This window comes from Oncorhynchus masou, chromosome 12 (assembly GCF_036934945.1).
Source record: "Oncorhynchus masou masou isolate Uvic2021 chromosome 12, UVic_Omas_1.1, whole genome shotgun sequence".
NCBI classification, from domain to species: domain Eukaryota; kingdom Metazoa; phylum Chordata; class Actinopteri; order Salmoniformes; family Salmonidae; genus Oncorhynchus; species Oncorhynchus masou.
Window position 1 is genome coordinate 13,399,995 of NC_088223.1, and position 11,985 is coordinate 13,411,979.

Sequence of the window (11,985 nt, forward strand, 5' to 3'; positions counted from 1 at the left end):
TTATGGTAGAGAAATTAACATAACATTTTCTGGCAACAGCTCTGGTGGACATTGCTGCAGCCAGCATGCAAATTGCATGCTCCCTCAAAACTTGAGCCATCTGTGGCATTGTGTTGTTTGAGAACACTGCACATTTTAGTGGCATTTTATTGTCCCCGACACGAGGTGCACCTGTGTAATGATCATACTGTTTAATCAGCTTCTTTATATGCAACACCTGTCAGGTGGATGGACTATCTTGACAAATAAGAAATGCTCATTAACAGGGATGTAAACAAATTTGAGTGTATGGTAAATTTCAATTATCTTTAATTTTAGCTCATGAAACATGGAACCAACACTTTACATGTTGCGTTTATATTTTTGTTTAGTATATATTTTACACTGTATTCTCAATATGCATTTGCCTCAAATTATTTCACCAGCAATACATCACACTTTGACTGGCGTCAACATACCAATCAAAGTGCTAAAATGAACAAGGACAATCCAATCTTTTGCTCGTTGTTCTTGCCCTCAAGCATACATCCAGTCCCCCAAACCCAAATTTAGATGGAAGTACACCCCCCCATCCCTCCCCAGGGATGAGTCTATGGTCTCTAGGTGTCAATGCTACCCACCGGGATTAAAAATGGACTCACGTTAAACCTGTCGGCCCATTTCCTCATCTAGAAACTCGCTCCAGCACAACACATACAGCTACTGCAGTTGCATATTTACAAGAGGGCGCCATTCTAAAATCAACAAGCACAGTCCAATATTGCTGGGAAATAATGAAGATGTAAGAAGTACACTAGTGTTCCCTTGGGATGAACTTTGTTCCCTTGGGATGAACTTTGGCACCATTTGTGGTCGTGTTAAATGTCTTATAATGTCTAACATAGTTCCATCCAACAAGTGGATTCAACAAGTGGGCATTATGATTATGCATTGAATATACATGGCAATGGGAAGTGACCCTCCTGACTTCAGTCAATCAAACCTGGCTGTGGTAGATTGACCGTGAGAGACAGAGGGGCCCTAGAGCGCTTCCCTTGGGGGATGGGACAAAGTAATAATAGGCATGGAGGTCAGTGGGTTACCACTTGAACGCATACTCCATATACACACACACACACACACACATACACATGCACTGTGTGTAATCACTTTGGACAGGGGTGAAGAATGGAGTCAAGCACGGTGTGAGAGAGAGAGAGACCGCCAGAAACAAACCCAAGAGGATGATGGACGGGCAGTGTGTGTGTGTGTGTACAGACCACCGAACACGGCCAAACAAACAATGTCACCCCCCTCACAATGAGCGGGTGTCACACACGTCTCAGGGAGAATTAGCCGGTGCTTCCTCTCCAAGTGAGTGGAGACAAAGCAAGCCTTTCCTTTGTCTACAAGGCATGGATGGCGACAAGGCTCACGCCTTTAGTCGCCAACTTATCCCATGTTGGTTAGAGCAAGGTTTCCCATACTCTTTCCCTTTCAACTGATCCTTTACTTCATCAATCAATCAGTAGACAGAGTATTCCCCCCTTTGCTTGGCAGGGAAAAAGAGGGTTTGGCATAACAAAATTTGAGTAATGAACTTCTGCAGTAGACTACAAAGGGCCTACGTGTGGCAGACAGTCACAGGACCAAGACCCCAAGCCAACCATGAGATATGACTGTCTGATTGGCTAGCGGGGGGTGGTGGTTAAAATAACATCAAATTGATCATAAATACAGTACAGTATAGACATTGTTAATGTTGTAAATGACAGGCGTACAGAGGCCCATTATCAGCAACCATCATTCCTCTGTTCCAATGGCACGTTATGTTAGATAATCTACGTTTTCATTTTAAAAGGGTAATTGATCATTAGAAACCCTTTTGCAATTATGTTAGCTCAGCTGAAAACTGTTTTTCTGATTAAAGAAGCAATAAAACTGGTTGAGTATCTAGTTGAGTATGTGGAGCATCAGCATATGTGGGTTTGATTACAGACTCAAAATGGCCAGAAAGTTTCAGAAGAAAGTCCTTTGTTTCTGGCCATTTTGAGCCTGTAATCGAACCCACAAATGTTGATGCACCAGATACTCAACTAGTCTAAAGAAGACCAGTTTTATTGCTTCTTTAATCAGAATTTGTTAGATATTACTGCACTGACAGAGCTAGAAGCACAAGCATTTCACTACACCCTCAATAACATCTGCTAATCACGTGTACGTGACCAATAACATGTGATTTGATTTGAATATGTGGGCGTGCGTGTACGAGTGAGTTTGTGTGTGTGTGCGCTCATGTGTGTGTTCCTCGGTCACCTTCAAAGGCAGCACTCTGAAATCACAACATGTGATGAGCCTGGAGAACAGAGACAACAGAGCAGGAAATAACAGCAGCGTGGGAACCCAGCATCCGACTCGCAGCCGCCAAGCCACTAACAATCGGCAGGCAGCAGAATATGGGAGTTTGTGGGAGTGCCTGTGTCATGTTTGAACCTGAGACTAGCTAGTAGCAGGCAGCAATAACAACATGAAAACAGCCCTAAGAGCTTCCTCTCATTCATGTTTCTAAACAAGGCAGCTCCTTTCTTCTCCCAGCCTGAAGACTATTATGCATACAGCTGCCTGGGGGTTAGTACAGCCGCCTTGGGGTTAGTACAGCCGCCTTGGGGTTAGTACAGCCGCCTAGGGGTTAGTACAGCCGCCTGGGGGTTAGTACAGCTGCCTGGGGGTTAGTACAGCTGTCTGGGGGTTAGTCCAGCCGCCTTGGGGTTAGTACAGCCGCCTTGGGGTTAGTACAGCCGCCTAGGGGTTAGTACAGCCGCCTGGGGGTTAGTACAGCTGCCTGGGGGTTAGTACAGCTGCCTGGGGGTTAGTACAGCCGCCTGGGGGTTAGTACAGCTGTCTGGGGGTTAGTCCAGCCGCCTGGGGGTTAGTCCAGCCGCCTGGGTGTTAGTCCAGCCGCCTGGGGGTTAGTCCAGCCGCCTGGGGGTTAGTACAGCCGCCTGGGGGTTAGTACAGCTGCCTGGGGGTTAGTACAGCCGCCCAGGGTTAGTACAGCCGCCTTGGGGTTAGTACAGCTGCCTGGGGTTACTACAGCTGCCTGGGGGTTAGTACAGCTGTCTGGGGGTTAGTACAGCCGCCTGGGGGTTAGTACAGCCGCCTGGGGGTTAGTACAGCTGTCTGGGGGTTAGTCCAGCCGCCTGGGGGTTAGTCCAGCCGCCTGGGTGTTAGTCCAGCCGCCTGGGGGTTAGTCCAGCCGCCTGGGGGTTAGTACAGCCGCCTGGGGGTTAGTACAGCCGCCTGGGGGTTAGTACAGCCGCCCGGGGTTAGTACAGCCGCCTTGGGGTTAGTACAGCCGCCTAGGGGTTAGTACAGCCGCCTGGGGGTTAGTACAGCCGCCTGGGGGTTAGTACAGCCGTCTGGGGGTTAGTCCAGCCGCCTGGGGGTTAGTCCAGCCGCCTGGGTGTTAGTCCAGCCGCCTGGGGGTTAGTCCAGCCGCCTGGGGGTTAGTACAGCCGCCTGGGGGTTAGTACAGCCGCCTGGGGGTTAGTACAGCCGCCCGGGGTTAGTACAGCCGCCTTGGGGTTAGTACAGCTGCCTGGGGTTACTACAGCTGCCTGGGGGTTAGTACAGCCGCCTGGGGGTTAGTACAGCCGCCTTGGGGTTAGTACAGCCGCCTGGGGTTACTACAGCTGCCTGGGGGTTAGTAAAGCCGCCTGGGGGTTAGTACAGCCACCTTGGGGTTAGTACAGCCCCCTGGGGGTTAGTACAGCCGCCTGGGGGTTAGTCCAGCCGCCTGGGGGTTAGTCCAGCCGCCTGGGGGTTAGTCCAGCCGCCTGGGGGTTAGTACAGCCGCCTGGGGGCTAGTACAGCCGCCTGTTGGTTAGTACAGCTGCCTGTTGGTTAGTACAGCTGCCTGGGGGTTAGTACAGCCGCCTGTTGGTTAGTACAGCTGCCTGTTGGTTAGTACAGCTGCCTGTTGGTTAGTACAGCTGCCTGGGGGTTAGTACAGCTGCCTGGGGGTTAGTACAGCTGCCTGGGGGTTAGTACAGCTGCCTGAGGGTTAGTACAGCTGCCTGTTGGTTAGTACAGCTGCCTGGGGGTTAGTACAGCTGCCTGTTGGTTAGTACAGCTGCCTGGGGGTTAGTACAGCTGCCTGGGGGTTAGTACAGCTGCCTGGGGGTTAGTACAGCTGCCTGTTGGTTAGTACAGCTGCCTGGGGGTTAGTACAGCTGCCTGGGGGTTAGTACAGCTGCCTGGGGGTTAGTACAGCTGCCTGTTGGTTAGTACAGCTGCCTGGGGGTTAGTACAGCTGCCTGTTGGTTAGTACAGCTGCCTGGGGGTTAGTACAGCTGCCTGTTGGTTAGTACAGCTGCCTGGGGGTTAGTACAGCTGCCTGGGGGTTAGTACAGCTGCCTGGGGGTTAGTACCTTGACTCACAGAGATAAGTATCAACAGTTCATATTGAGTCTCAGAGTAGGAGTGCTGTTCTAGGATCAGTTTTACCTTTCAGATCATAATGACTAAGATCATACGGACAGAGGTCATACAGCTGTGACCGTCTCACGTTTCCTCCTTTTATTATAATATTTGTGTGGTCGGGTCACAGTGGCAGGAGGCGGAGAAACGTGCCAGGCTGTCACTCTTGGAAAAGACCAGCAGAACATAGTACCATCACTCCATTGTTCCTCTTATTGCAGTGTAATAGAAAGCCTTCAAACACGGAAATAAAACCCTACGTTTTCAGACACTTTTTTTAAAATTCATATTTCAACTGATTTCTATGTCTAATACCTGAATGAATCAACAAGTAGCTGCATGTAGACGTAATCTTTTCCAAATATATGTTTGAAGGATTTTGAAGATGTCTGCAAGCGAGAGATTCCAGACCCACCTGTCTGCTTTTACACCAGGTCAATAAATCCAGCTTCCTTCTCTACAATAAGATCCTCACAGAGAACTCTCACCAACAGCACAGGAACGGTATGTGTGTGAGAGAGTGAGTATGAATGTGTGTGACATGAAAACACTTCAACAGTAAGAGTTATATCTGATTGTCACATGATGAGAGGGGATATACACACGCACAATAATGTCTGTCAATTGATTTGGGAGTGTGGCCATTATTGGGACCCACAGGGGATGTGGTGTAGCGGTGACACACTGGAGAAGCGTTATACCTTTTTTTGTGGCACAGTCCCCATCCTCCCCAGTCCCTAAAGCGCCTTTACACCGCATTACGTCGCTCCCTCCGCTCCGTGGTGGGTAGGATTAGACTTCATAGTTTGCTCTTGTACACTGGCTTTCTTTTTGATGAGTTAGTATTGGATTACAGGTTCACACGCTAGCCTCTAGACCGCCCGTCGCCCCGACCAATTGCCCCATTCATTCCAAACGCCGGAGACGGCGTCGCCCCTGATTGGTTATCAGCCTTGGGCTAAGAAACTTTCCCACGGCCAGCGCGTGCTGACAGCCGGCCAGCCACTCCTCACAACCGGGACAGACAGCCACAGTGCTTGCGGATGGACGGACGGACACTGGGGCGAGTGTGTCACGAACCGAAAGTCTATTGGACCCCTGTCAAACTTATTCATAGAACGGGGTGTGTCTGGACCATAGAGTTTGCTTGCAACTGTGCTGTCACTCAAACTCATGGCTGTCTCGTAATTGGCAAGTTATGGTGCCATGTCCCGCCCCTCATGGGTGGCAGTCGTGTAGAAATGATACCGTGGGAAGGCTTGGTCCTTCAAACGGATCAACTCGAGGTGTACCTGACAGAAGCACAGAGAGTCGGAGAATTGGGAGACTTGGACTTTATATATATATACACTGTACTGTACTCTGAATGAGGGAAAAACAGCAGCGGATTAAAATGAAACGGATTCACGATTTTAGCTCATCGGACAGCGAGCTGGACGAGAACATTGAGGTTGAGAAGGAGAGTGCCGATGAAAATGGGTACGTTTGTGTCCAATATTTGGGTCATTTGCGTTTTTACTGCGTTACTATTATACGTTCCGAATCCTGTTACAAGTATCTTACCTCTTGCTTTGGTGCTGTTTAAGAAAAGACGTGTGAAAAGCAGAAACTGAATTGCGCAATTTGGTCATTTTCGTGGCATTATCTAAGTGGCTCCCAACCAGGGGTACTAGGACCCCTGGGGGCACTTGGCCTATCAACAGGGGGTACTTGAAGACTCATGAGACCATAGACTTACTGTTAAAATGCACACGAGGGGGTACTTCAGGGGTACTCCGGACAAAGCAAAATGTATTTGGTGGTACAGTAATTAAAAAAGGTTGGGAACCACTGAAAAATAATACACATTAATATAATAATTGTGTGTGCTTTTCTTTCAGGAACGTGATTTCACCCCTTGGGCCAATGTCTCCATCAACAACAACTCAAGTGAATGCGAGGAAGCGCCGTCGAGGAGTGAGTAACCTACATTTCCCCAATATCTCATTTGAATTGTTATGCATAAAAGTGTGTAATACGCACGTTTTTACACAAGCTAAATGTTCTCTTTCTGCAATGACTAGATGTTCCAATCTCTCTTACAGATCATTGAAAAACGGCGCCGCGACAGAATCAACAATAGCCTCACGGAGCTGCGTAGACTGGTCCCCAGCGCGTTTGAGAAGCAGGTGAGATCCGAACCGCGGGTCTTTCATAAAACCAACGCCCCATCAACATGTTTGTCAGGATACCATATAGTGCTTTGAACTCGTAGAGAAGAATCATGTTCATACATTTTCTGCACGTTTTCAGTAAATAACGAATAAAAAATGTCCCGTTTATATATTCAACGATTTAAAGATATTCAATGCCGTTTAATTTGTTTAATTCATGTGCATTCTGCAATCCTGCAGGGTTCAGCTAAACTGGAGAAAGCAGAGATTCTGCAGATGACGGTGGAACATCTGAAGATGCTTCATGCTGCTGGAGGAAAAGGCACACTATATTTAAAAAAATACTCGAATAAATAACCATAATAAATGTATTATTACAGTAGCATGTTTTTGAAGTTCCATAATATTGATTGACTATAAGGTTAGTGATATGGATAATATCTTTCACTTGTTCTGGAAACACAAGCTACTGTATGCACATCTAATTAAATATTGTAATAAATTATTTAGATGTTGAATAACACACCAATAGGTCTACAATAGTCAAAACAGGTCAGACAGCCTTACTTTAACTCTCTCCCTGGCTTGACACACCCTGGGGCCAATTGATTGTTATTAGTAGACTTCTGTACACTTCCTTAGACATCTGCTATTCCAGCTCTACTTGTTTGGTGTTATTCGCTTAAAACACCTCATTAACCATTCTTGTTTCCCCCTCCCTTCTAGGTTACTTTGATGCCCATGCTCTGGCCACGGACTACCGAGGTCTGGGTTTCAGGGAGTGTCTGGCTGAGACAGCCCGCTACCTGAGCATCATCGAGGGGCTGGACAGCGCTGACCCCCTGAGGATCCGCCTGGTCTCCCACCTGAATAGCTACACGTCCCAGAGAGAGGCCCTCTCCATCTCTGGGATAGGGCACCTGGCCTGGGGCTCTGCCTTTGCGTCGCCCCCCTCCGCCCACCTGGCCCACCTCCTCCTCCGGCAGCAGCACCATCAACATCAACAGGGGGCGACGTTACAGTTACCACGGAGCGCCTCCAACAGCCCTCCGTCATCCTCCTCTTCTGCTCCTTCATCCTCCTCCTCTCCGATTGAGAGAGCGCCACGTTCCTCGCCCCATGGCCATACTCCCAGCAGGCTTAGCGGTGCCACCCCCCTCTCTGAGCACAGCCACTCCCAGGGGGGCCCTCGCCACGTCCACCCCAGCGCTGCCCCCCTCCCCCCGGGACTGAACCTCACCGTGACCTCCTCAGCCGCCGTGACCGCCAAGCTCTCCCCTCCCCTCTCTCTGTCCTCCCTCTCCACCCTGTCGGCGTTCCCCTTCCCCTTCAGTGCCTTCCCCCTGCTGTCCCCCAGCACCCTCGGCTCCCCTGCCTACACCCCCTCCAGCCAGGCCAGCTTGGGGAAGCAGCCCTACCGGCCCTGGGGCATGGAGATAGGGGCTTTCTGAACAATCTTTAACCCCCTCCACACAGACTAAACTGACCATATAGATCAATAGAGGTCTCACCATCACTATGAACTCAACTCAGTTCACCAGCTGAGAAGGACCTTTCCAAGACAATGTTTTTCTAGACCTTTCCATGGCCAAGACAATGTTTTTCTAGACCTTGCCATGGCCAAGACAAGATTATGTTTTTCTAGACCCTTCCATGGCCAAGACAATGTTTTTCTAGACCTTTCCATGGCCAAGACAAGATTATGTTTTTCTAGACTCTTCCATGGCCAAGACAAGATGGAGTTTTTCTATCTCACATCCTATAGAGGATTTCTTAGAAATTGTGTTTCAAATCAAAGTTTGTTGGTCACACACATATTTTGCAGATGTTATCGTGGGTGTAGCAAAATGCTTGTGTTTCTCGCTCCAACAGTACTGTAATATCTAGCTAAATGCTTGTGTTTCTAGCTCCAACAGTAATACCTAGCTAAATGCTTGTGTTTCTAGCTACAACAGTAATACCTAGCCAAATGCTTGTGTTTCTAGCTCCAACAGTAATACCTAGCTAAATGCTTGTGTTTCTAGCTCCAACAGTAATACCTAGCTAAATGCTTGTGTTTCTAGCTCCAACAGTAATACCTAGCTAAATGCTTGTGTTTCTAGCTCCAACAGTAATACCTAGCTAAATGCTTGTGTTTCTAGCTCCAACAGTAATACCTAGCTAAATGCTTGTGTTTCTAGCTCCAACAGTAATACCTAGCTAAATGCTTGTGTTTCTAGCTCCAACAGTAATACCTAGCTAAATGCTTGTGTTTCTAGCTCCAACAGTAATACCTAGCTAAATGCTTGTGTAGCGGGCTGTTCACTTTTTACATTCTATGATATTATATGATCCATAAAAAGTGGTGGAGGCACGACACTCTTCTCCATTAAAACATTTGATTGTGAATTAATTAATGAATAATATATAATCTTCAACATATGGGAACAATCCCTGAAACACACTGCAGAGTGTCCCTGTGTCCCTCTATCTTTGCTCAGAGATACAGTATATGGACTATATATTACAGTCCAATTTTGAGTAGACATTAAAGTGACATGGTGCAAGTGATCGATGCTGTTCGAGATTCTGCACAGATTATTGTGAACAAGCTAACTTTATATGATTACATAAGACAATATATAGTTACAATAACCTCAGAATGTGGCCATGGATGTGTTACTCATTTAAAGGTTGAATGTTACATTAACTTTAATGTAACTTAACTTCAGGCTATTTACTTTATTAAAAAAGGTAATATTGAATTATCTTTGGTTGACAAACAAAAGATAATCTATATTCTGCCTGGATAGCTCCATTTGTGCCACTGACTTAAGTTTGCCTTTAATTCCATTTGGTTTACAGTTTAATAACTGATATGCTGAATTCACACCTCCATCTCAACCAAAAATGTAAGTTAAACAACAGGAGTAAATCAAATTAATCTTTATTTAAAGAGCATTTAAAGTTTGATTTGATTTAGTCCTAATCTTTTAGTTAGATTTTTGGTTGAGATGGAGACTTTAATACAACATATAAATGATTAATTTGTTAGATAAACTGGAATTAAACCCAGACGAAGTCAGTGGTACAGATGGAACTATCCAAGCAGAAGATAAATCCCCTTCAAATGTTGATTTTTTTGGTTGCGTCACCAACCAAACACAATTAAATATAACTTTTGAAATACAGTAAATATCCTGATAACTTGTCAACAAGTTAACAAATGATAGGTTTGGATTCACGTCTCTAACTCAACCAAAAATCAAAGTTAACGAATGATAGGTTTGGATTCACGTCTCTAACTCAACCAAAAATCTAAGTTAACGAATGGGACTAAGTCAGTGGCTCAGATGGAACTATGCAAGCAGTACATCTCCTTTAAATGTTGAAATTTGTCTCTCTTATTAGATGAATCACAGTGATAACAGATTAATCAGTTGTATAAATAAAACATAATACCTGACATTTTATTACAATTTGAACTTTGCTGTGCTGTTTGATGGTTTAAAGCGCAGTGATAGACATTGGGGTGACGACTATACCAAAAATCCTACCTTGTTTTTCCATTGGAATTTGGTTGTGCTTTTAGATGCTTAACAGCACAGTGACAACACATTGTCAATTCAACTAACTTTGGGCTGTGTTTTTGAGTATGTGACTATAGGTTGTAATCTCATTGATCAACGTCTCAACCAAATATTACCCAATTTTCCACGTTGAAATGATGTGGTGTTCCCAGTGGGAATAATCCCTGTTGCTGTCCCTATCTCTGGCTCTGTCCCTGTGGTGTTCTCTGCTGTGCTGTGACAGTCAACGCCCGGCATCAACCACAGCCTCTGGGTCTCTCTCTGTGGCCTCTCTGAGTGTACAGGAAGCTATTAACAACGAGGGGATATCCTGAACAATGGCAGCCTGGCGGGCCCTACCGGGTGGGAGTGGGAAGAGGGGGAGGAGGGGGAGAGAGGAGGACAGAGGGTAGTGTGGGAAGAGAGTGAGGAGGGGGAGAGAGGGAGGGGAGGAGGGAGGAGGACATAGAGAGAGAGGAGAGACAGAGGGTAGTGTGGGAGGCAGGGAATGGCGAGATGGAGAGACGAGAGAAGGGAGAGGAAGGAGAGAGAGAGCAGACAGTGCTGCTTTGTCCCAGAGCCACGATTACAGCCCACTCTCCTCCCGGTGTGCTTGACTCCCACGCTAAGTTACTTGTGCTAGGCTGCCCGTCAGAGGAATGATAAAACAGCTTCCTCCTTTTATCGACGCTCAGCCAAATTATCCTCTCTCTCTCCCACACCCTTTCCCTCCCTCTTTCGCTCTTTCTGTCTCCATCTATCCTCATTATAGTTTTTCCTGTGTTTCGTTTGCCAGACTTGAAAGGTGATTCTCACCAGTAACTATGGGGGAAGAGTCTACACTACAGTCTGGTGTTTTCTTATGTAATCCCTCAAACCAATGATGGACTTCAATCAATCAATCACATTTATTTATAAAGCCCTTTTTACATCAGCAAATGTCACAAACTGCTATACAGAAACCCAGTCTAAAACCCCAAACAGCAAGCAATGCAGGTGTAGAAGCACAGTGGCTAGGAACAACTCCCCTAGAAAGACTGGAACATAGGAAGAAACCTAGAGAGGAACCAGGCTCTGAGGGGTGGCCAGTCCTCTTCTGGCTGTCCCGGGTGGAGAGGAACCAGGCTGTGAGGGGTGGCCAGTCCTCTTCTGGCTGTGGCCGGTGGAGAGGAACCAGGTTCTGAGGGGTGGCCATTCCTCTTCTGGCTGTGTCAGGTGGAGATTAGAAACCTAGAGAGGAACCAGGCTATGAGGGGTGGCCAGTCCTCTTCTGGCTGTGTCAGGTGGAGATTAGAAACCTAGAGAGGAACCAGGCTATGAGGGGTGGCCAGTCCTCTTCTGTCTGTGGCTGGTGGAGAGGAACCAGGCTCTGATGGGTGGCCAGTCCTCTTCTGGCTGTGGCCGGTGGAGAGGAACTAGGCTTTGAGGGGTGGCCAGTCCTCTTCTGGCTGTGGCCGGTGGAGAGGAACCAGGCTCTGAGGGGTGGCCAGTCCTCTTCTGGCTGTGCCGGGTGGAGATTATAACAGTACATGGCCAAGATGTTCAAACGTTCATAGATGACCAGCAGGGTCAAATAATAATAATCACAGTGGTTGTAGATGGAGCAACAGGTCAGCACCTCAGGAGTAAATGTCAGTTGTATTTTCATAGCTAAGCATTCAGAGTCTGAGACATCAGGTGCGGTAGAGAGAGAGAGTGGAAAACAGCAGGTCTGGGACAGGTAGCACATCCGGTGAACAGGTCAGGGTTCCAAAGCCGCAGGCAGAACAGTTGAAACTGGAGCAGCAGCAAGACCTACTACCCTGAGACAAGGCTGAGTTTAGCCC

The 11,985-nt window shown here is 47.2% G+C and overlaps 1 protein-coding gene across 1 annotated transcript; it reads left to right on the forward strand.

The window, feature by feature from the left end:
- Positions 1–5,491: 5,491 nt before the first annotated feature.
- Positions 5,492–10,063, forward strand: LOC135549577 (hairy/enhancer-of-split related with YRPW motif protein 1-like). The gene is made up of 5 exons (XM_064979666.1): positions 5,492–5,937; positions 6,339–6,414; positions 6,543–6,626; positions 6,852–6,933; positions 7,338–10,063. Exons 1-5 carry the CDS (start codon positions 5,825–5,827, stop codon positions 8,060–8,062), a joined length of 1,080 nt encoding a protein of 359 aa, XP_064835738.1. The 5' UTR covers positions 5,492–5,824; the 3' UTR covers positions 8,063–10,063.
- Positions 10,064–11,985: the final 1,922 nt, after the last annotated feature.

Coding starts and splice junctions, on each gene's coding strand:
- LOC135549577 (XM_064979666.1), top strand. CDS start 5,825: ATGAGGGAAAAACAGCAGCGGATTAAAATGAAACGGATTCACGATTTT. Junction 5,938..6,338: donor GAGAGTGCCGATGAAAATGG/GTACGTTTGTGT, acceptor CTTTTCTTTCAG/GAACGTGATTTCACCCCTTG. Junction 6,934..7,337: donor TCATGCTGCTGGAGGAAAAG/GCACACTATATT, acceptor CCTCCCTTCTAG/GTTACTTTGATGCCCATGCT.